General features: G+C 38.4%; 3 protein-coding genes across 3 annotated transcripts in view; 2 read left to right on the top strand and 1 right to left on the bottom strand.

Moving 5' to 3' along the window:
- Positions 1-1,487: 1,487 nt before the first annotated feature.
- Positions 1,488-24,224, bottom strand: part of LOC146477862 (cGMP-dependent 3',5'-cyclic phosphodiesterase-like) — a 56,995-nt gene continuing 34,258 nt past the window's right edge. The window contains exons 20-34 of the mRNA XM_085112959.1: positions 23,414-23,448; positions 23,282-23,320; positions 22,611-22,684; positions 13,371-13,448; positions 12,056-12,178; positions 11,165-11,235; positions 9,951-10,073; positions 9,316-9,403; positions 9,158-9,205; positions 8,213-8,287; positions 8,033-8,132; positions 7,268-7,380; positions 7,107-7,145; positions 4,224-4,330; positions 1,488-2,561 (exon numbers count right to left, since the gene is read on the bottom strand). Of these exons, the coding sequence (XP_084969085.1) occupies positions 2,399-2,561; positions 4,224-4,330; positions 7,107-7,145; positions 7,268-7,380; positions 8,033-8,132; positions 8,213-8,287; positions 9,158-9,205; positions 9,316-9,403; positions 9,951-10,073; positions 11,165-11,235; positions 12,056-12,178; positions 13,371-13,448; positions 22,611-22,684; positions 23,282-23,320; positions 23,414-23,448 (1,276 nt within the window). The 3' untranslated portion in view covers positions 1,488-2,398. The remainder of the gene's footprint in view (positions 2,562-4,223; positions 4,331-7,106; positions 7,146-7,267; positions 7,381-8,032; positions 8,133-8,212; positions 8,288-9,157; positions 9,206-9,315; positions 9,404-9,950; positions 10,074-11,164; positions 11,236-12,055; positions 12,179-13,370; positions 13,449-22,610; positions 22,685-23,281; positions 23,321-23,413; positions 23,449-24,224) is intronic.
- LOC146477865 (QRFP-like peptide receptor) lies at positions 15,732-19,303 on the top strand. Its single transcript, XM_085113005.1, has 2 exons — positions 15,732-15,781; positions 18,261-19,303. Exon 2 carries the CDS (start codon positions 18,281-18,283, stop codon positions 19,301-19,303), a length of 1,023 nt encoding a protein of 340 aa, XP_084969131.1. The 5' UTR covers positions 15,732-15,781; positions 18,261-18,280.
- On the top strand, positions 19,931-21,734 carry LOC146477864 (uncharacterized). Its single transcript, XM_085112946.1, has 2 exons — positions 19,931-20,989; positions 21,480-21,734. Exons 1-2 carry the CDS (start codon positions 20,255-20,257, stop codon positions 21,717-21,719), a joined length of 975 nt encoding a protein of 324 aa, XP_084969072.1. The 5' UTR covers positions 19,931-20,254; the 3' UTR covers positions 21,720-21,734.

The following is a 24,224-nucleotide window of genomic DNA, read 5'->3' as shown; positions in this document are numbered from 1 at the left end:
TTCAATACGAGGACTAGAGTACACAAACAACAGAAAGAAATAAACATGTATATTCAGTTTCTTTTTTTGCGTCCTCTAAGTCTCATTGAAAGCTGAATATTAATATATCGTAAGATTCAGTATTGCTATTTCGCCCTCTTCTGCTGTGTGTTCGCCCCCTAGTATAGCGGTTATCACGTCTGCCTTAAAATCAGGAGACTGAGGTTCGAGTCCTCACCAGTGAACTATATTACCTTCATTACAACTTCACGCCGATTTAAACGTATCACGGTTGAACGTTGCCCGAATGTGGCCGGGTAGGGGCGGGAAAAGAGCCATGTGTCGTAAAACCAAAACCAAAGTAATTACTGTCTGGCCAATCACAACAAACGTAAACAACGGAATGAACCAATCGGAATTCGAAACAAATACCAGCAGAAAGTGCGGGAAAAGGCATGTAATCAAGTCACCATCGATTTTGGTTTTGCTTCTCATTGGTTGAGAAAGTCGCGCGAGTTTTGCTGACCAATCACAGATAGCAGTGAAGCAAAACCGCTCTAACACCCTATAGTCTCGTAAATTGTTCTACTCTAAAACATAGAGAAACCGACGCGAAATTTCACTATGGAGCAATATACTTGAATAAAATAAAAAATAACTCTAAATACAGCAAATATATACGATAATTTGTTCAACTGAAATTATAAAATGATTTAATCCCATCACTAAAACATGAAATTTGTGAATGAATGATTCAAATCAATGCAAATCATAATGACGTTAAATAATCGTCTTGAACCAAGTTGTATAATTAATTGTCGTTTTTTGTATGTGTCTTCCGTTATGTGGCCGTACGTACGTATGCATCTATTTTTGTTTCACAATCAAAGAACGGGGCACTAGGCCCAATTGCTTTCAAATAAATAAAACCATTGATAAAACTTATCAAACAAGATAATATAAATCAGCTTTGTAGTTCTGTCGTAGTTCAGACCATGTCACATTTAAGACAATTCTCCGGCGTTAAGTTACATAATCTTTGATGAATCGATACACTAAGGCCTCTTAAGGCCCGCCTACACTTGCGATTTTTTTTCAAATAGGCTATTTCCGAGCTGCTTTGAAACTCATTAGGGACTTTAAGATCTACGACGGCAACGTCAGCGGCAACGCCACTAAACAATGGATTTTAATTGGCGAAACAGTGGCTATGCACGTGCGTTTTGAAGTTTAGTACATTTCTTTACCGTTCTCTATCAATCTACTACGTGAAATGACCAAATCTCAAGTGCTAAGGAAAACGCAAGCACACAACGGAGAATTTTGATTTTGTTCCTTAGTTTGAACACCATTCCTCCCAATTCAGTTCCTAGATAATTCGGATAGTTTGCACAAGTTGAACGAACTGGAATATTCAACAAAAACTTTGAAAGACGCAGAGATGCAGTTTTAAACGGCGTTTTCATGGACGTCGCCGTGGTAGATCTTAAAGTCCCTATTGTAAAGGGAGGCGACGGCAAAGCTTTTCATATGGAAATAAGTTTCCATTCATATACAAACAAAACTATTTTTCATATAAAAAGCTTTAAACTAAGCCTCGCTTTCATAATGAGGCTCGAGGCAACACGGAAATGCCTTAATTTTATCGCACTTTTTAAACACAACTTTTGCCGCGATCATGTTGCGGTATTGAATCGCGTGCGCGTTTAAACTAGCAGAAATTCTCAGCACGATTTAACTCCGCTATACCGAAGGGGTTTCGAAGATGTTTGCAACGATGCAAATATGCAGGATTTGCAGAAAACGTACAGCGATATCGTGCTGAAATCGCTGATGATTTGCACATGTGAATTGAGGTCGCAGCCTTGCGCGAGAAAAATACGCCATTTCCCATTTGCTTTGAACCTCCTTATGAAAGCGAGGCTAAGTGCAAAGCTTTTCATGTGAAAATTAGTTTTGTTTGTATTTGAACGAAAACTTAGTTATTTTCATAATGAAAGCTTTGCACTTAGCCTCGCTTTCATAATGAGGTTCAAAGCAACTTGGAAATGGCCTATTGCAGTGAAGTGCGACAAAACTTGTATAAAAAATCGCAGTTGTATAAATCGCTACACTTAAGGCAAAAGTTTATCTACGAAATATCAACTGCTCTTTTCTCCTGTTTGCGAGTGCAAGTTTACAAACTTCAAGAATCGTTTTCAGGGTAGAACGCAAGTGCTTTGACGCCTGTTTTGTACTACTTTTTGAAATTAAGACGAAAATTTCCGTAGTCCTGTTAAATTTATACTTTGTCGACAGCCTTGTGTTTGTTCGGCTGACGAACAATGCGTGCAACGCAGATCGTGTCTTTTCCAAGTTAAATAAAACTATTTTTAGAAGGCAACGCTGACAAGCGTCTTACCTTCTTCCGTTTTACAATCTAAGGCACATTTCCGTTTTCTGTCAACTGCACCTCCTTGTCAGCAGTAGCAACTGGCCTGTACACGTAATCACCATCCTCCTGCGCTTTCTGCCATTTTTCTCTGTTTGATAGAACTGTGTCCAGCACTATTTGAGTCTCAGGAAGCAGAGAAGCCAACAGCCTAAGGTTTGGAAGTTAAGAGAACTTTAGTATAGCCTAAGGTTTGGAAGTTAAGAGAACTTTAGTATTAAAGATATTTATCGAAAAACCTACAAGAAGGAGAAAGAAATTGCATGGCAAAAACTAAGAGCCTTTATAGGGCGGCCGGGTGAACGCCATAACAGAGCATCTAATAAAGTTCTTAACTGTTTCTTGAGCAAGTTTCTGATGGTATCATACTATCACTGCTCAAAACCAAAGTTAAGAAGTATCCGTTTAAAGTATTAGTAGCAAATAAAACTTTAGAACTAGAAGAGAGTTGTCGATTGTCAGAGAGCGAACATGGAACTTGATTCTTCTGTCACCAGTAGTTCTCTCGTTTCGTTTCGTTAAAAATTAGAAAGTTGTTAAAATAAGCAAAGGCCTAAGCAAGTGACAGTAAGGTACGCAGCAATGAAAAAATGCCGTAAAAATGCTCTACCGTGGGAGCACTGATGAAACCTGCAGCTCGCTAAAGTATGATCCTTCAGGAGACGCCTCGTCTCCAATAACGACTTCTGCTCCTCAAGAGAGCGGTTTTCAACAGACCTTTCCCCAAAATGGCGGCCGAAAATTCAAATAAGTTAAAATTAAAAACGTATACCAGCACTAGAAAGAGCACTTTTACTTTAGTAACCCTGCAAAGTTTCAGCACATCAGGTGTAATATCAGCTGAGAAAATGTAAGTTGAAAAAATGAAAAATTTACAGACGTTTGTATGACTACGGGTATGGCGTATACCCCCAGTCATAAAAACGTCTGTAAATTTGTCAAATTTCATCTTACATTTCTCAAGCTGATAGAACACCTAATATGCTGAAACTTTGCAAGGTTACTAAAGTAAAAGTGCTCTTTCCAGTGCTGGTATCAGGTTTTCATTCAGTTCAATTTGAACTTATTCAAATCCGTTGCCGCCATTTTGGAGAAAGGTCTATTGAGTGTTATAAACCCCAAACCAAAGTTTTAAATCTGACCAATCACAAGAGAAGTAAACACGTAAAAAGGCGGGAAAACGCGTGCGGCCAAGTTACAATCCACCGTACGGGAAAAAGATGGCGGCTGTACATTTTACCACAATTCCTTGCGAACCTAGCAAAGCCAATAGGCACAAAGAAAGCAATATTTTTTTGGCGAAATTCGTCCCTGTACTAACAACATTGTATTTGCTAGGTTTGGAGTACTTAGGACTTTTCTGTACGTTTTTATGAGCGTTTTAAGGTTTTTCGTACCCTCAGAATTATGGGTAAATGTACCAGTCGCTATATTGGATTGGTAAGGCTTCCCCTTGGTTGCACAGGAAATGGCGCGAACTTTGCCAGCCAATCACAGAGCGTAGTAAAGCAATTTAAACCAAAGCTAACTTGAAATTACTTTCTACTCTCAATTGAAAACTGCTCTATCACTCCCGGTTCAAACAATTCACAATGAAGTTGGTTTCCAGCCCATCTAGCTTTAGATCTGAAGACGTCAATTCGAGACGTAGTGCAGCTATGCATCTAACGTCGGGTCACCCTCCCACAAGCTAAAATCCTTAAACAGTTTTAAACAGCCTTAAACGCAAGGATTTTTTTCCTAGATAAAGTACCAATCCACTGCGCTCACAAGATGGCCTCGTTGTACCCGGCCTTAGAGCTTTTTCCCTCACCTGTACACAGGAAGAGCGATTGCATCTAAGAAGTCAATCTGTAATTTTGGGATACACGCTCGGTCTCTATCCATCATTTCTATTGGCGTTATCCCCATGTGCTTTTCCTGTAAATAAACAAAAAGAGTGTAATTTCGGATGAATTTATAAATTTTTGACGCCACACCGCATTGGAGGTAAAATTCTAAGCTTCCGACTCTGCTAGAGTCTTGTGATTTGGTCAGGTCACGTGACGTGACCTGACCAGCTTTGTCCAGATCGCTGGAAGGTTGTATCTACTCCCCTCTCTCGAAATTGTACATCCCGTACACAATAGGACATTTTCACTATGGCGTAATTTGACTACAACTACCAGAATCCTTCAGTTTTTTTTTGTTTTCTCGTGCTAATTAGAGCTATTGTTCTTTGCTGTCCACTGGGATAACAAAATTTGAATTTGAAAAGGAAAACAAAGTGAATTCTGGTAATTGTAGTCAAATGACGTCATCATGAAAACGGCCTATTAACTACCCCGTTAAAAAGAGTGAACTTAAGGCAACTCAGCGAACAAGTAACGGACCTTAAGCAACAACGACGGCAACGACAACACCGCAAAACAATAGGTCTATCACTCCACACGTGCGTTTTATATTTTGGTACATTTTTTGCAGTCCTGTGCAAAACAACAACGTGAGATGATCAAATTTGTGGAGAACGTGAACACGCGACGGTGAATTTTCCATTTTCTTTCTTAACTTGAACGCCACTCCTACCAATTTGGTTCCTGGTTAGTTCGCCGTTTCTGCAGAAGTTGAACGAGTTGAAATAATCGCGAAGTGGCACAAATGAAAATGGGACGAACAGGCCCAAGTTGTTGAAAGAGCGGATAACTCTATCCAGTCGATAATCGCTATACAGCGGATAAAATGTACTCCAATGAATATATCTTATACGCTGGATAAAATGTATTTTATCCAACAAACAATTGGGCTCAGATGCCGCTCAAACGGTGACACCCCGAAATGTCGTTGCTGGTACGATATTTCCAATCCTACTAAACACAAATTTAATACCCGAAAGGCTTGACACCTGCGAAATAGCACTGATAACGGATCGAAAAAAAAAAATTTTCGTCACGTTTCGCTCTACTACTTTCAACATCAACGTGAAACTTTTCATGTGAAATCTTAGAAATCCAAACACAGTTCAAGAAATTTTCCGCGTCATACAAATCAGGAGGACAATGGGACTGATTTATACTTTTGTTGCCACTACGCAACAGTAAAAAGAAATGGCAAAACGTGGTAGTTCCGTGCAACGCCGTGTGTTTGCATTAAAAACGAACAAATAAAAACAAGCAAACAAACACACCAAAACCAAAGCATTAAAAAGAACCTTTTACGCTTCATTACTAGGAAATAATTTTTCACCTGGGTCAAAAAATCATTCACTAAAATGAACATCAATCACTTTAGCAACATAAACAAGCTTTTTAATTTTTGCGTGAACAATAATGAGTTTCACCAGAAGCATTTAACTTATATGCTTCTGGTTTCACATAAAGACGAACATTCGTTAACGCCAATAATTATTTCCTTTGAACGGAATAGAAAATCATTTACAGCATCTTAAAGTTAACGTTAACGAGAAATCCCTCCATAAAATTAATAAATCATTATCAACAACAAAAGACCGTGTTGTAGTTTTCAACACGCTCTCTTTTAAAAATTGTGGCATAAAGGTTTGCATGAACCAAAGCAACTGGGAGGATTTTTTTCGTTCATTTCATCATCTAACTTGCCACTGTTGTGATGGCCACGTCACCTCTATAAATGTAAACTTACGTTTTGGAAGGAAACCACTCAATTTCCTAAGAGCATTACCCCCACCCGAAGGGGGGATTGAGGGGATTTTAACTTATTTACTCGCTTCATGCCTTGTTAACTTAACGGTCAATTTTAACACATTGGAACGTTAATTTTAAATTAAAATAATTGTCTTTGGACTTAAACTTTGTTCTTCGACGTTCCGTTTAAAATGAGCCATTGAAGTAGAATAGAGATTCATGACAATGCTTTAAAAAAATCTTTTCGAGTGGGAGGCATTCGAAAGAATAGTCTTTAAAAATATCACTGTTAAAAATTGTCAAAGTGTCAGTGTATTGTTTTAGAGTTACAGTCGGACCTCTATTAAGCGGCCACCTTTTAAGCGGCCACCCTCCATTAAGCGGCCACTTTCCAAAGTCCCGAATTATTATTTTGTCAGTAAAGTGCTGTATTCAATACCTCTATTCAACGGCCAACCTCTATTAAGCGGCCAGTTTTCAAAGTCCCCAGGGTGGCCGCTTAATAGAGGTCCGACTGTAGTTCCTTTTCCGACTAAGCTACGAGGCCCGGCAGACGGGAGCAAAGTCGTGGGTGACTATAGTCGTGAAGGGTACACTGGTTATACGGCTGTGAAATCCGAGAATTAACTCCGAAGTTCGTTGAAAATACGGCTGCGACGCACTCTCTACGCCATTCCTGGGAGACGAGAAATCCCTCATAACAACTCATTTAATTGAAATTCAATCGCACAACCGAATAATAAAGCAAGGCAAACGAATTTCATCCCCGCTGCTGTTGTGAATACGCTTAATTAATTGGTGCTAATGCACCTTCGTTTTTGGTGCAAAGCATCCTTAATGACAGCAAACGATTGTTTCCTTAGCTGAACCGATTACACATTCGTTTCCTTGAACATTGGAGCGAACGACGCTGACGAAAATTTATTTCCTGATAACGATGGGCAAAAGGTCTAGAATGATAATACAAATTAAAAATGTCTAACTATACATTGTATAAATAGAACATTTCCTTGAACGAAACGAGGAAAGAAGTCATTAATACGCCATAAAACGCTCACCTTGTCACCTTGTGAGAAGAATTCGGTATATATCAGATCCTACAGAAAAGAAAGCGAGTGCGACTTAGTTGAAACAGAATGTGGAACAGATGTGAGAAACTACAACCGAAAATGTTCAGTGTTATACCAAGCTCGATCTATCTAATCACATAGTTTCATACCGCCGTTCTTCTCGTGCCCTCCCAGTTTTTGGTTTGATCCGACAAATCGCTGGCTGTCATCATGAGGAAGAGAAGAAGGGTGTGATGGTCCGCTGAATCACCGCTGAATCCATCTGTCAAACAAGGTGAGTAATCAGTGGCTAACGCGTTATTAGGGACTTTCAGATCAGAGTACGAGAACGACATTGAGTACGAGTACGACTTTCAAATTTCAAATCAGTCCCATCCCCAAACCTCTCGCTTCTTCCCGCTGTTTACCAGCAGATAAGGAGAACCTAGATACAAAATTAGTGTGACAAGCGGTTATTTAAACCACGCAAACTAGATTTGAAAAGCCGCACTCGTACTCAATCTCGTACTCATAGTCAACTCTGAACGTCCCTATTAGCAAACAGGTTACAGCATGTGCAATGAAGAAAATAACCTTTAAAATAGAGCGCAATCAGTGTTAAGATTATTGCTAGAACATCTACTGTACTGGCCAGACAGAAACGTTAGTCATGTTGTAATGAAGGAACCCCGTTTATCGGACAACTTCATGAACGCAAGAACATCTGTATTCCAACTAACATTCGTTTCCATATCTCAAACTAATTTTGGACACCTTATGAGGTTTACACAACGTATTATTCCTTATCGTCATAGTACTGTTGACACGGCGACAGAATTACGAAACAAATGTAACGTGAACGATGAATTTTACCAGCGATAATAAATTTCGCCTTCAAGCCAAACAAGATGGTACATATCAAAAATGAACCCTACCTTCCGCCATTTTTTTGATGTCTTTAAGAATTTTTAAATGATGAGCGAGATCTGTTGCTAGGATGATGTCCCGGATAAGGCCAAACACTTCTTCATAGTCCTAAAAAAATGGGGAAATATTTAACGTTAAAAGTTATCCATCACAACTTGAGTTAGAATAATAACCAGAGAAAATCTCACCTTGCCCGTTAAATTCTTGAAAATATTACAGCCTTCTGAGTTCAGTATACACATGGTTTGAGCAAAATGATGTCTCTGCAAGAAACAATAATAGTATATAATGTTAAATAATGTATATTATTTTTTTTCTCATCATCTCTTTTGTTTTCTTTTTCAAAAAAAGAAAGAAAGAAAGAAAGAAAGAAAGAAAGAAAGAAAGAAAGAAAGAAAGAAAGAAAGAAAGAAAGAAAGAAAGAAAGAAAGAAAGAAAGAAAAAGAAAAAAGAAAAAGAAAAAAGAAAAAGAAAGAAAAGAAAGAATTCTCCCTTACAAAAATCATAGTTAATCGAGGAACTGGTTATGAAACCTTGCCTTGAAAAATTTGGTGCTGCAATTTATCTTGGAAGGGCCGCGACCCTGCACGATCCTTTATTTTAACGTGCACACTACAGTTGGGTATCTTAACAGGAACGTTTTTATTGGTCAGTTGCTCCAACACATTCAAAATCTATTGTCATCTGTGCACCATCAAAGTCAAAAATGCTAACAAAAACATATAACAAAGAAGTTTGTCAGGCTTCATAACCATTGCCTTTTAAAAACTATACAAAAAGCGATAATTTAACCATCTTTGTGTGTTAAGGGCTAATTGTTAGTTAAACTACTTTTTGCCCGTTCTCCGCTACATTTACAGTATTGTTTTCTCTTCTTTTCTTTTGTCAATAATTATTACTATTTTAATATATTATGTGGAGATGGAAAAAGATGAGCGAGCGAACGGAGAAACTACTACTACGAGCGAACGGAGCTAAGCCATTATCCGAAGTCCTTTTTAAATGATAATACTACACAAGGATATAAAAATCCAAGGAAAAGATAGCAAACGATAAAAGGATAAAGTTCGGGCTAGTCAAGACCTAGTATATATACCGCAGGCGTGCAAATTTGATTTTGTTATCCGACATACCTCCAGCACAGATCCCTTTGAGCTATACAGAGCTGCTAGCGTTGAACCCTGTTAGGACACAAACAATCGCTCAACGTTGAGATACAGAAAACAAAACGAAACAGCAAATTAAGAAACTGGTCATCTTAAAAACGACAAAACAAGAACTTTCTACCTACTGAAGAAACCTGAAAGGAATTCGTGGTGCCCCTATGGTCAATGTCATGGCACAGGCAGGCCACGAATAATGCCAGCATTTCAACGTCCCTTTAAGGCAAATAGAGACCAAATTAATAACAAAATAGTGAAAACAAGAAAGCACTGATCAATCTTAACCGGTCAGTATTGTCGCATCTCATCAAATATTTAGGCTACCCTAAAATGCGAACGTAGTAGTGGCAAAACCTTTAGTCTGTTTGGCTACTTCCGTGGGTGAATTGACCAAGAACCATCAAATCATGTATACTTTACACCACTATTTCTTATTATAAAAAAAAAAAAAATACTTCTGTTCACACGATGTGTTATAAATAGGCCATTTCCAAGTTTGTTTGAACCTCATTGTAAAAGCGAGGCTAAGTGCAAAGTTTTTATTGTGAAAATTAGTTTTCATTCATATGCAAAAAAAACTCGGAACTGGCCTATTAAATTTGCATAATCATCATCATCATTGTCATCATCACCTCCCTAAAGCAAAGACGTTCAGGCTTGGGTTTGAACTGATTTCTCAGAGTAAATCGTGGTTCCAATGTGATCGCAAAAAGTATTCCCTTGCTCGATGAGCATGCAGTAGTTCAGTCATTCTTGGACTTACCTCAAGTGGCTGCTGATCTTTGCATTCTTGTACAGAAGGTAACAGAAGTGCGCTACAGTGAAAGCGTGAATCCAATTGTGATATGCAGGGTTCCGGTAACCTTTTCTGACCATCAATAAGAACCTGCAAACAAGAAAGTATGTTGGTATTGTGCTACAGCCTGATAAAACTGATTACACTACGAGTTACGTCTCGTAATTCTCCCAGGGATAGTTGAGTCGGGAAACACGCGAGCGCGCGAAAAAATGGCCTTCCACGAGGAGACGCGCGCGACACTTGGTTCTCCTTTTCCCCTGCCTTAGGGTGCTTTTCATTTCTCACAACTGGCCGGTTAGACTGTTCGATCCGTAAATGGAGCTCACCAATTTGAAGGACTGATTCTTGGAATTCGTCAAAATGGTACAATCTGAGAGTAGTGTGCGCCATTCTGAAACAATTAAAAATACACTGGCATGTCAACTGTCGTTCAAATGGGTGAATTCCGGTTGAACTTGCCGGGCAGTTCTGAAAAATGGTAAACGCCCCAGTCTATAAAATTTCAGGGAATAGTTGGACGGAGAAAACCGTACCTTACCTGCATAAGGTAGGCCAACCGAAGCCGGACGTAGACACAAGTTTCCACTGATTTGTTAATGGGATTGGCCAGGCCCTAGTTGTTTTAAGGGCGCATTGTTATATCCAGTGCATAAGTCACTTTCCAGCGGATAAACCGTACTCCGGCAAAGACATTTTATCGACTGGATAGGAATTTACTGACTGGCTAATGTTATCCGCTTTTTGACGACGTGGAACCAGACGTGCACGTTGCGAGGATTTACATTCTCTTTGACCAAGCTCAAATATTTATGCATTTTTTCTTAAAAGCAAGACAACCTGCGTCCAGGTGCGAGTAGGTTTGGACACCCAACACAAAACATTGCAGAGCAGAGATGCCAAAGGCTTATAACTTATTGCGTGCAATTAAGGATTAAGAGTTGAACTTTTTAGATGGTGTTTTAGTTTGTTTGGTTTGGTTTTTCCTCCCAACAATGAGTCTGTAAACCGATGCGTTTCCGTCAGAGTGCAAAAATAAACAGTGTCCTCAAGACACTTCCCCCATAATTCGACCAAACGAATGTCAAATCTTGGGTGTTTTGATGAGTGTATCATCCACAGGAAACCCACTCGCCTTCAGCCCCTCCGGCATTGATCCGGCAGGTCACAGAATTACTCACCTTACTAAAACTTCCTTGGGTATTTTCCATTTCTCGACCATTCCAAGGTCTTCAAACATACAAAGACAGGCCTACAAAGTGAAAAATATTGCGTTTCATTTACGGTTCGAACGATTTTACGATGCGCTTTCTCACCCAACATGTTGAGTGCAAATTTTAATTAAAAACATTTTTTTTACTCAGTTGATGCGTGTATCCTAAGCAGGTCATGTACAACTTACGCGAGTGCGCAGTGAAAAACTGTTTCAAACCTCCTTAAATGAAACTCTTGTTTATTTGTCCATTGTTTAAAAAAAAAAAAAAACATCAAACATTGTAAGGGGAGTGAATGAATCGCTTTAAAATCACAGCGAAAATTGCCAGTAATCAAGAAACGCGATTTGAGACCACACTTATGGCTTAGAGAGAGATTTTGCTATAGTTTGATCAAAGCTACTCAAACGTTTTACATGAAATTGTTCGTAGAGCAGCAGAAGGAAAATAAAGAACAAACTATAAATCAGTTTGAGCATTTTCTCCAAAATACACAGGAACAGGTAGAACTTGAAAAATTGGCCAATTTTTTCTAGTTGTAATCCATGTCAATCCAAGCCATCCGTAGCAAAAGATAACAAATACTAGCTTATGTACTTGTAAGGTAATTGTTAACAATATTGAACCATTATGTTAACATTTCCATTGATACAAATATATTATTTCCACTATTCAAAGGCGCACTAAAAATTGGTGACACTGTCACTTTGAAATCGCCTCAAAAATTCCTACTAAAATCAGACAAAAGATTCGCCTGCGTTGAACCTACGCTTACAGGCGGGGATGTGATTCCAAGTAAGATTCGACTGAACAAAAGATGCCCATCTAGGCATCTAATGTCTTAATACAAGCACTCACCGGAATCATCGAATCCTGAAGAATGGTTCTCGGCCGACACGTGAAAAGACGGAACTGCGGGTGGACTTCTTCCGTCGTGCAAATTTGTTTGTTAACTAAAGGGTCCACTTCGGCTTGAGTGACCTACATGGGAAATTGGAAACAAGACATAAAATACAAGTAAACAATTTGAAAACGTTTAAAAAGTCTAACAACATGGCACACCATGATCTTTTCCTTTTCTCTTTCAGAGATATTACAATTCTGGAGCATTCACGTCTTAAAAAAGTGACAAAGTCACTCTGGATAAATGAACACCAGCAGAAATCCTTTTAGGAGCAAAGAATGTTTATGAGTTACGATGTGATTGTCTCCAACCAACTTAACTCCTTTAAGGTGGTCGAGACTGTTGACTCACTGACTGCATTTTTCTTTTCTTTGAAAACAAAACAAAAAACAAAACAAACAACAAAAACAAAAAGTCACGGTTTTCCCGCAAATCTAAATATCCCAAACTGTCGGTCTAAACTTTCATCCTAAAGATATCCAACACATACAACACTAGTATGAGCTACTACTACGGCTAACTATTGCAATGTTTATACGTATTTAAACATGTTTCGCTCGTTTTTGCAGCTAATTCTACACCATTTAAAATTCTAACTCTGAAGCTTTCAAAAAGACACACCTCCTTAACCACAAGCATCAGTCCACCTACGTTTAGAGTATCGATCCTTAGCCTAACCTATCCCATGATAAATATATCAATTGAACGAGGATGTATGAAAGGAAATGACGTTCAGTCTCCTTAAGGACACTTAGTTTTGGATCTCTCAGTCTAGTTATAATCGCGCAGTTGGTTACCCTAGAACTATTTTACTGGTATACCAATGAAATAACGGGAAACAAATAATCAAAATTATACATAACAGGTTTAAAATCCAAACGGACAGAGGGCAGACCAATAGACCATTTCCGAGTTGCTTTGAGCCTCATTATGAACGCGAGGCTAAGTGCAAAGTTTTTGTTATGAAAATTAGTTTTCATTCATATGCAAACAAAACTAATTTTCATTTGAAAAGTTTTGCACTTAGCCTCGCTTTCATAGTGAGGTTCACAGCAACTCGGAAATGGCCTACTGGCTATCGACAAGCGTGGCCAAGGAGTTGAACTCGGGGCTGTTGGACTCCAGCCAGCAGCCAGAGCGGGACTTGAGCCCTGGATTAAGTCCGGTGTTCTAACGTACCCCTCGTTTACGCCTACACTACCAACACAAAATCGTCTTCTACGATCACATCAGCTATGCTGTAATTTTATCGTATTAAGCATTACTTACTGTCATATGATAGATCATCATTTCACTTGACAGTCGACTTCTGTGAGAAGATTCTTTGGCGTTCTTGTACAGTAGAGACTAAAAGAGAAAATGTGTATGAAAACACCATCTGTACCCTAACCGACAAAACTAAATCCGGGGAAGGGAATTACCACGAAATGAATAACCGTTCAATAAGAACAGATTCTCGCAAACACAAAGGGAAACGAAATTTGGTTTGAGGAAATTGGGAACCAGGATAGCCAAAAGAAAGTTACGGCAGACTACGAGTAACATGATCCACAGTAAACACGCCACAGTTTTAAGGTTTAGTGACGCCTATATCACAGTTTCTTTTCGGGAGGTCGTCACTTTAGCTTTGCAAATTTCGCCAACATCATCTTTGCAAACCGATCGGCTGAAGGACTGCGCATAAACGTTGACAAATGTGCTATACACAATTTTTACTAGAAAAGTGTGCTTGTCCAAACCGTTCTTTGAGAGAATTTAGTTCACTTCCTTGGTTGACATGATTTTCCGCTTCTTTCAGCATTATTTATCCCAAACTTGAAACATATTTGCTCTCTTTGGTCGGAAAGTCGCTTTATTCGAAACTTTTGTTTGCTTATCCGACCCACGCAAAGTTAGGGATATCCCTGAATACCGCAATCACGGAAGCACTTTTCATGATACACTTTCAATTTTGTTTGTTTTTGGATGGGACACTACCCAGTAATTTCTGGGATACAATACTAGGAGTGCTAATCTAATATTAGGGAATTCAAGCGGCGACGACGGCAACGCCAACGAAAACGTCACTTGAAAATAAAACTCCACGCTATTTCAACAACGTCGGCATTATTCCAACTCCTTCAAATTGTACAATGTGGCCGAACAATCCAGGAACATTATTGGTAGGAACGACGTTCAAATTAGGAAAGAAACGGGAAAAAAAAAACGGAAGGGAAAGTATGGTGTTGTGCTCACGTTCTTCACATAATCTTGAATAAGGTCATTTGACAATGTTGTTTTGCAGAGAACTGCAAAGAAATGCACCAAAATTTAACACGCACGATTGTTTTTTCTCGTTAGACAAATTGTTTTGTGGCGTTGTCGTTGCCGTCGCCGTCATCTGCTTAAGTTCCCTAATTATCTCAAACAGCGACGACTAAACGCAGTTTGTTTTCCTTTTATTTCGCATTTGTTTATGGAGGAGTTTCGGAAATCCTCACGCAACGTGTCGCGACTAATCATAACAAAGTTTCATAAAGGTTTTGAACTGGGTGTCGTACGACTAAAACTAAAGTGATCACTTTGATCATGACAAATCGCAACAAGCGCAAACAACACAATGAATCAATCAGGAATCGAAAAATAAATTGGCAAATGGCGTTCAAGCACGAGAAAATGCGTGCGACCAACCGCATACTATGATTGGTTAATTCAGTATTACTCTTTTCCCATGGTGCACGCTGGCTTAAGTTAGCGCTTGCTCGGAGCAATTTAAACGCAAGTACAATTCTGTGGTTTTCAACTTTTTGAGCGAAAAATTACAAGGAACTTACGATATTCATTCAGGTTAACAACAAAAAAAACGCTTACAACCTACTTGGAGACGGAAAACAACATAATTAACACTGATTAAGGCTAAAAAAAAATAAAAATAAAAATAAGCCAAGTGAAAATGTTTTTATTTTCGTCGACAACTCTTTAAAACGTAGCATTTGTGTTACACGTCAATGCCTCAAATGAGAACAGATCCTATTTCTTGGTTTGGACTATGTTATAAAACAAATGGTAAACGCTAGCGTGCGCTATTGAGTTATGGATGTACCTGAGAGGTTTGCTAAAAGCTCAAGAAGTTAAAACTCGAGTTAAAACTCGCCTATAGCTATTGGTTATCGCCGCCCGGCTTGGCAACCTCAATTACTGATAGCGCACGCTGAGTAGTTAACTATTTGTAAATTGGTTTTCTTTAATGCCTTGGTCAGGTGTCCTTACAGCGGACTCCTGAATAATTGGAACGAATGGTACATACACTTTCCTTTCCTTTTCAAAGACTAACAACAGTTAACTGCATCTAATGTCAGCTTCGTCGATTTATCAGTTTATATATTACTGTGAAAAGTGGGATTTGCTTTATTTGAACTAATTCAATACTGGCAGCTGATGCCTTTGTGAAATGAAAAATGATATCAATTTTTAATGAACGATGAATGCGTTTATGTATAATGATGTATGCAAAACTCAGTTTACACATCAACTGAAAGACAGATTTGTCAGTAACTCTCCGCCCGAAAGCTTTTCCGGGCTTTTCTTCAGGACAAGTTAAGCTGCCAAAAGTCCCATAACATTCGGCTCACATTATAATTACACCGTGATAATTTTCACGCCTGATTAGTTGGAAGGCCTTCATTGGCTTCATGATAGAAGTGAGTAGCGTATGTTTCATTTTATACTATCGCCACATATCAATATTAAGTAACTTTTTAAATTCAAAATGGGACTACTTCTAAAATCGAATCAAGGAACTGAAACGTTGGCCATAAGGGACAAATACGCTGCAACAAAAGTGATTTTATTGTCTCAAGGCGCAATTGCAGCGGACATATTTCGACTATTCGGGAACAAAATACATTGAAAACCCACTGTTGTTTCGTTTGGATAGCATCCAAAATTATCCAAACGGTCGAAGACAAAATAAGGTCTTTTCAAATCTTAGAAGAGGAATCAAGTAAATGATTTCGAGTTCCTTTTTTAAGAATCCTAGCTATCGTGTACGCGGTTTCTTGTCACTGTTATCCACAGCAATACTTCAATTTCTGTAATATATAGGGTGAGGATACGTCAAAAATTGCATTTTCCTTTTGCATACTACACCCACCCTTAACGAGAACATAGCATCCGCAGCATGGTTTTTAAAAATTAATTCGTTTCTACATTACAACCATTATACAAAACTTAACATCAATAATTTTGTTGTTTTCCTTTTCGATATGGGCTGTCGAGGGTTTGTACGGCGAATTTTTGACCTGGCGATAATGTTTAAGCTGTCTTACTGTAGTTTAAGCATCGGCTTCATATTTCTATTTATTAAAATACAATTCTTTGCATAGAAACAATGCTATTTAGTCTTATACCTAAACCTTTTACTACTGTTACCGATCCACAGTCTAGTTGAAAATTCCGTTAGAAACATTTCAGAATAATTCGCGGGGAAGTTTTGCCGAAGGCTTGCGTCGTCGGTTACGCAGACATTACAAAATGCGTTATTCCGTGGAAAGTCTATTACACGTTTAAGTTAGCAAATCCGGCAGTTTCTATCAACACACGTCTAGTATAGTAAATGCGTTACTGGCAAAAAAAACGTTGCGGGTAATAAATTTAATTGAGTTTCTACGTTCGTGACAAACTAAATGGAGTTTGGGTTTACGTGACTTTTAAATGCAAACCTTAGAGTCTGAGGAAATGGGGGGAAAGAAGACTATGTAAACATTAATTTTAGCGATTCATTTGTATATCATCTGCTGGGAAACTGACTATTCGCAAGACTTTTTATTGTGACAGACGAACTGTCAAATGTTAAGAGCGCTTTTTAGTATGGATTGTTGGATTGTCATAACATATATTTGCGCATGCAACACGTCAACAACTGCTCTATGATTATGGAAAGGAAAATTTAAAATTATAAAATGACACCGAGCTTTTTATTTTTGCATCAAAGAAAATATATGTGCGCGTGTGCAAGATATCACAAAAGGAAATTTTCCCTAAAATTGCAACGCAGTGCTAACCAAAGCATTGCCAGTTTAAAACCATTAACAACATGAAGATTTATGGGGATTTTTTCGGTAAACTCTTGCGACTTAAAAATTAACATTTACATCACGAGAAACAAAAAATTAAAAAAAAATGGAACGAAAATCACTTAAAATACTTTGAGAACACCAACTGAAAAGAGAAAAAGTTCCCACGTTATGAGAAAAAAAAAAAAAAAAAAACCTTTCCAATACACAAAAATAAATTAAGGGGGCAACACATTGCTTAGAACGCAAACAATGACGCAACAATGAACAAACAACATACAAAATGGACACTAGTCCTGCCCCAAGGGACTACTCTTCTTCTGGTTTACAAATAACACAAAAGATAAGACGACGAACACTGAGTCCCTTCTTTTTCTCAGGGATAGAAATGCGAGCGCTCGCGTGATTCGCTCGCTAAGGAAAATAACGGACTGCTCGTAGTCTGGAAAAGATAGAATACCATGATCAGTTTACAAGAGATCATAATTCCGCCTATAACCGTTAACCGTTATTCAGATTCAAAGTCGCCGAGGGAAGAATCCGCTTACTAAAAATTGCCAAAGAACGTAAAAACTGCTTCTCGTAGCTGGCTGCTGACAGGTGATGTGTTTTCTGATATATTCTCAGCTCTCCCCGTACCGAACAAGTAAAATTATCGTTCGTCGGCGAACGATAAATTCAAGGGAAAATGTTAAAGGGATAATTATTAACTTTTTAGCGTTAGGCTAAAAGGCTTTTTTTTTTTTTTTCAAATTGCTCGATATGTATAGTAAGTGCCAGCCATTGCCAGAATGTTTAAGATTCATCCATAGCGTTATACAGGTTAGAGTTAGAAAAAGGGAAAATGTATGCATGATGAGGACATTTGAGATGTTATAAATATTTGACTCTGTAAAGATTTACATCACGGATATTTAAAATTGACCTTAAAATCATACGGTAAGCTTAACAGATATCCTGCTCTAGAATAATGGAAAGTGATTTCGATGTGATTGAAAAATCATTTGATCCGCCAAGAAATCTCATTCACCGCGCCTTAAAGTCGTAGCACTTCTTATTAGAATTCCGTTTACATTCTATTTTCTTTCTTTCTTTCTTTCTGAAGGTCTCGAACTGAGAAAAGCCATGTCGCTATTGTATGTATGCTTTGCTGTTGTATTCTCTCTGATGGCGATTGCAGACGTTGTTGGTAACACACTGGTTATTCTTGTTGTGCTCAAGAACAAATCAATGAAGACACCCGTAAATTACCTTCTCGTCAACCTCGCAGCTGGAGACATACTTGTGGGCGTGTTCTTCGGCATTCAGTTCATCATCGCACCGGTTCTCAATCACCCTGGGGGAAGTACAGGGGATATTCTCTGCAAGTTTGTCACGGGAGGTGTCCTTGGCTGGGTAGGAGCAGTGGCCTCCGTTTTCACGCTGGTTGCCATAGCAATCGAGCGCTACTACGCAGTCATATTTCCTTACAGAAGAAAACTGACAACTACAAAAGTTGAAATTTTCGGTGTTGTAAGCTGGATAATTGCACTCTTGTGGGCTGGAGTCGGGTTTTTCATTACAGTTTACAACCACAAAATAAACGCTTGTGTGCATAGCTGGTCCAAAGACATTTACGCTAACATCTACACTGTTGGTTGGACTATAGTTGCTGGCATCATTCCGCTGAGTATTATGGGATTCCTGTATTCTCGGGTTGTACATCGACTATGGTTTACAGAACAAGAAAACGAGGCTACCCAGAGAGCATTGCTGCGCTATAGAAGGCGCGTCACTAAACTTGTCATTGCAGTGACAGTTGTATATGCACTGTGTTGGATTCCTGAACTCACAATTTACTTTCTGGGTTTCACTGGCACCATCATATTAAAACAGATTCATTTCAACATCGCTTCGGGACTAGTGTTTTTGAACTCAACGATTAATCCAGTCGTGTACAGTCTGCAGAGCAGTACGTTTCGCACCCACTTTTGGAATTTGATTTGTTGCTGGAAAAAGCGCCGATCCAACCGGGTACATCCGGGATTAAAACCAAACTCAGCAACTACTGCAGCAGTGCAAGGAGGCTCCAAACAATACACTGACGAGAGAAAGCAGACAGGAACACACGAGGAGGAAAACTGTCGTGATACAGCTAAACGCTCGTAACAATTAACAATTATTCCACGAGCGCGCGTTGAATATGAGATGATAGATAGCCAACGAGGCGCGTAGCTGGTTTAATTAAATACAATCAAGAAATATTGCTAGATTTTGCTGATTTCGCATTGCAAGAACAACCAGAATGGTATAATGGCTCATTTAACATGGCCACTAAGCCAATCAAATCCCAGAAATTGTATTATACAATGAACCAGTTTTTACTGTTGTTATTATCATAATATAAAAAAAGGGCAAAGAAAAGAAAGGCAAAGGGTAATCCCGAGCGCTGCCCTATCGAGTAGCCAATCGCGACACAAGATTTGACCCATCTTGCCTGCTTGCGGAGCCAGCTATATAATAATAATAATAATAATAATAATAATAATAATAATAATAATAATAATAATAATAATAATAATAATAATAATAATAATAATAATAATAATAATAAACGATTAAGAAAAACATTTCAACAAGAAAATTAACGATAGTAAAACAGCATGACGTTTCGACGACTTCATATCGTCATTGTCAAATGAATAAAATGGAAATAACTGAAAGGCATATTTATAGGTATTGAAAGTGAGAAAATAAATTAGCATGAAAGCATTCAGGTAAAGAGTTCCGCGCGAATGGAATCCGCTTGCGTGTTCAGTTTCGGTCTTTTGTTCTTGATCCACAGCATTTCGTAGGCCAAACATTCAAATTTGTCACGGCATTTCTTCATGACTTTAATGTTTTTCTTGTCTTCTATGATGTCACCGCTCTCTTCACAAATGTTCCTCTGGACGAAACCATCCATATTCTAACCGATAAAGCCTTCAAAGATAATTGGTTCAACAAGACCTACAACATGAACATCAGCAAAGACGACCTGATCGAGCTGCTAAGTGTTGCCCCAAAAATCAACTATTTCAATTCAATGGAAACTTGTACGAACAGGTCGATGGGGTCGCGATGGGATCACCATTAGGCCCACTTATGGCAAACGCGTTCATGTGTTCAGTTGAAGAGAAACTAGCGAGTGAGAACAAGCTTCCGAGCTTCTACAAGAGATACGTGGACGACACGCTGGCTCTGGTACGCGACCTCTCCGATGCCACCGATTTGCTTACATGTCTTAACGAAGCCCATCCCTCCATTCAATTTACGATGGAAGTAGCAACCAACGATCGATTACCATTCATTGGCATGGAAATCATCAAAACCGACGGCAGCCTTGAAACCTGCGTTTACAGAAAGCAAACAAATAAAGGGCTCCTCCTACATTACCAAAGCCATGTTGACAGCCGGTACAAACGGTCACTTCTAAGAACAATGCTAGACCGCGCAAAACGCTTATCGTCTACACAAGACTTCCTTTTGCAAGAACGCAAGACCTTAAAAGGGATATTTTTGAAATTGAAATATCCCGAAAAACTCATCGACTCGGCTATCAATCGCCTCCAGCATCCTATAGACCCAGTTCAAACCCCTGTTCGGATTACGTTGCCATTTAAAGATCAGAAATCGGCGAACGTGGTTCGCAGGCAACTTGGCGACCTCAGAACCAAAATTAACCAAGAACTACAGCCGGTGTTCACGAGCAAAAAGATCGCTGATCATCTGAGAGTCACAGAAGAAAAGCCTCCTCTGATCAATCAGCAAAGTGTAGTATACGAATTCACATGTGATTTGTGTGATACAAATTATATATTAATAATTATAAATTATATAATAATAAATACAATCTAAGAGGAAGTGACATTTTAAAGCGACCAAAGGCCAGCACTACAACTTATGGCCTTAAATCGTGGAGGTTTACGGCACCAAAACTCTGGAACTCATTACCTGACTCAAGCAGAACAGTGACTACTAAGAGTACTTACAAGGCTTTTAAAAACAGTATCAGAACACTAGATCTGGCAGGTCTACTATGATCGAGTGAGCTTTTCACACAATACGAATTATTGTAGTTTTTTATATCCATTTATTTCTTTATTGTAAATTTTTGTTTTACGTATGATGATTAATTTGTATTAGAAATTTAAATTTTACCTAGTATGCCATTTGATGTTTTTTAATTTGTATTAGTTATTTTAATCTTTTAGTGTGAAATACCTGTAAACTAGCTGGTGAGCCTAGCTTGCTGGTCTCACAAAAGCTAAGCGTATTTTCACAATAAATAATTAAAAAAAAAAAAATTGGGTACACTTGCCGCCACCTCTATCAACGCGTTGAGGAGCATAAACATTCTGTGATCGGAAAACATCTCAGGGACGCGCATGGTTTAACACCTAACAACTTAATTAAGAACTTTAAAGTCATAAAGAAATGCCGTGACAAATTTGAATGTTTGGTCTACGAAATGCTGTGGATCAAGAACAAAAGACCGAAACTGAACACGCAAGCGGATTCCATTCGGGCGAAACTCTTTACCTGAATGCTTTCATGCTAATTTATTTTCTCTTTCAATACCTATAAATATGCCTTTCAGTTATTTCCTTTTTACTCATTTGACAATGACGATATGAAGTCGTCGAAACGTCATGCTGTTTTACTATCGTCAATTTTCTTGTTGAAATAATAATAATAATAATAATAATAATAATAATAATAATAATAATAATAATACTTAGAAAACTATTTCATAATTAGCATGACTTGTATAATGAAAATTCAAAAATCGGTTGCGTTTTACTCAGCGAAACTTTCAATCGATCCTCTCAGTTAGGATGTTCACATCGATCAAGACGTCCTTTTAAACAAAGCCATGTTATGTACGAAGAAGATAAATCCATGACACAAGTTATAAATGTAATATTCCCATCAGGCATGATATTAGTCTGAAATGTCAGCCGTCTTCTCTCCCTAACGGTTAGGGAGAGGAGACGGCTGACATTTCAGACTAGCATGATATGAAAACACAATAAAAAGCGCTTAACTATACTGCATATAATTTGTATTAATTCGTTTGTACTCTTACTGTATTTATCTTACTGTATTACTGTATTTTCGACTCAATTCCATAACTTAAAGCTTGCAATATCGCTCAGATCATGCATCAACCACACGTTTATTCGAAATGTCCAGACCACCCTACGTGTATGCAAGACTCAAGGCAGAGTCAAAGAACATAAAACTTATTAGATGTACTGCACTGATTACAATGGAATGGTAGAGCACACAAAATAGAATAGTACCCTAACTGGATTTTCGTTTTAAGAACAGTTACTCAAATGAATTCCTGGTTTTCACAAGAGTGAAAACAACTCTACTATCTCAGGTAGATGTTGAAAAGGATGGTTAAAAGCCAAGACAATTTAAAACTTACATGGAAAATGCTCACGCCACAGTAGATAGCAAACGCTCTTGTGAGGTCTTCATCAAACTTTGTAAAACAGGATCCTGTGAAGAAATCGTGAATGTTTGTAATGAGTGCTGCCAGTGAAGTGACTCCCTTTCCAATAAGCGCACCTCTTTAAAGGTCTTTTTGTTAATTCTTGATGGTTAATATGTGCCCCTTCCTCAATACGCGCCCCTATATTATCTAGAAGGCGCTTATAGAAAAGAGTCCTTAATGCTATACTTAAACTTGGGCTGTGGGCTAATTCTCTGTCCAGGGAAGAGCCGTGTGGCCAATGCATGCCTCGGAGTGGAATGAAAGGAAAAAAGAAAAAAAAAAGATACCTCAACTAAGAAAATGTTCGAACGATCAATTGGGACAAAACTTGGGGAAGATTTCTTGGCACACAGTTTAGACTGTTTTGTTTGTTTTGTTTTTTGTTTATGTTTCCTTGAAATTACGCGCGTAACACTCTGAGACGATACAAAGTAAAAATGGCGTTAAATTTACAGAATACAGCTACGTTTAGAAGAGAGAACAGTCGTTCAAAGCCACTTTCAATTGTTTCGTTTGAATCTGTATTTTCTCGTCAGCAGACTAATTGTTCAAGAAAAAAACGTAACAAACTAATTAGTTCAGTCAAGAATAGGTTTACATACCATTAATCTTGTTGCACAACTGAGCTACTCCAATCACCTCTGTAAGAAAACAAATGTCACGATTAAACCCACAGTAAATGAAGAATAATTATGATAATGATATACTGCTCATCTTATGATATACTTACGTACCTTCCTCATCTTTGATAGGGAAACACAAAATATTTCTGAAATGCAATGAGTAAACACGATTAGTGGCTTACTACTAAAGAGAAACAAATATTTTCTCAAGTCTGACAGCCATATTCATACACCTAACGCAAGGCATCATCAGAGTTCACCCGAGTATCATTTCTCTTCATCATTACTAAGCCTGGTTTATACGCTGTAATTTGTTTGCCCGATTTGTCGGTCCGACATTCCCCGAGCGCCAATCGAACGTGCATCACAGACACCCGATTAACGGCCGCCCGATTCGTGAAATGAAAGCCGGCCCGATTCAGAAAATCTTTTTCAGAATAACATACTTTTATTAACACAGCCCGATACTTTCAAGGAAACCGACACGTCAATCAAATTTCAAAATTGAAATCGGGTGTCCAATCCACCGTACCGCAAAAAGATGGCGACTGGTAAAATAACCCACAGTTCTTAGCGTACAATAACCCTAAAAACGCTCATAAAAATGCACAGAAAAGTTCCAAAAACTTCAAACCCAGCATAAACAATGTTGTTAGTACATGGACGAATTTCGGCCCAAAAAAATTACTTTCTATTTGCTTATTGGCTGTTAGGTTCGAGAGGTATTGTGGTAAGATGTAAAGCCGCCATCGTTTCTGTACGGTTTGCCCTCCGATGTTGTCGAGCCGACACATCGCAGTGAGTAACTTGAAACCGGCTTCTCCAAACGTCGGTCGAGAATTTCACAAGAAAATATGGGGATAACAAGGTTAGTGTGCTCTTTCATTCTCCAACAAAATATTTCAGCACGGTAAAGAACAAT

This window comes from Pavona decussata, unplaced genomic scaffold (assembly GCF_977016875.1).
Source record: "Pavona decussata unplaced genomic scaffold, jaPavDecu1.1 SCAFFOLD_68, whole genome shotgun sequence".
Taxonomy (NCBI): Eukaryota; Metazoa; Cnidaria; class Anthozoa; order Scleractinia; family Agariciidae; genus Pavona; species Pavona decussata.
Note: the sequence above shows the minus strand (reverse complement) of the source record. Positions and strands in the feature narration are given on the sequence as shown.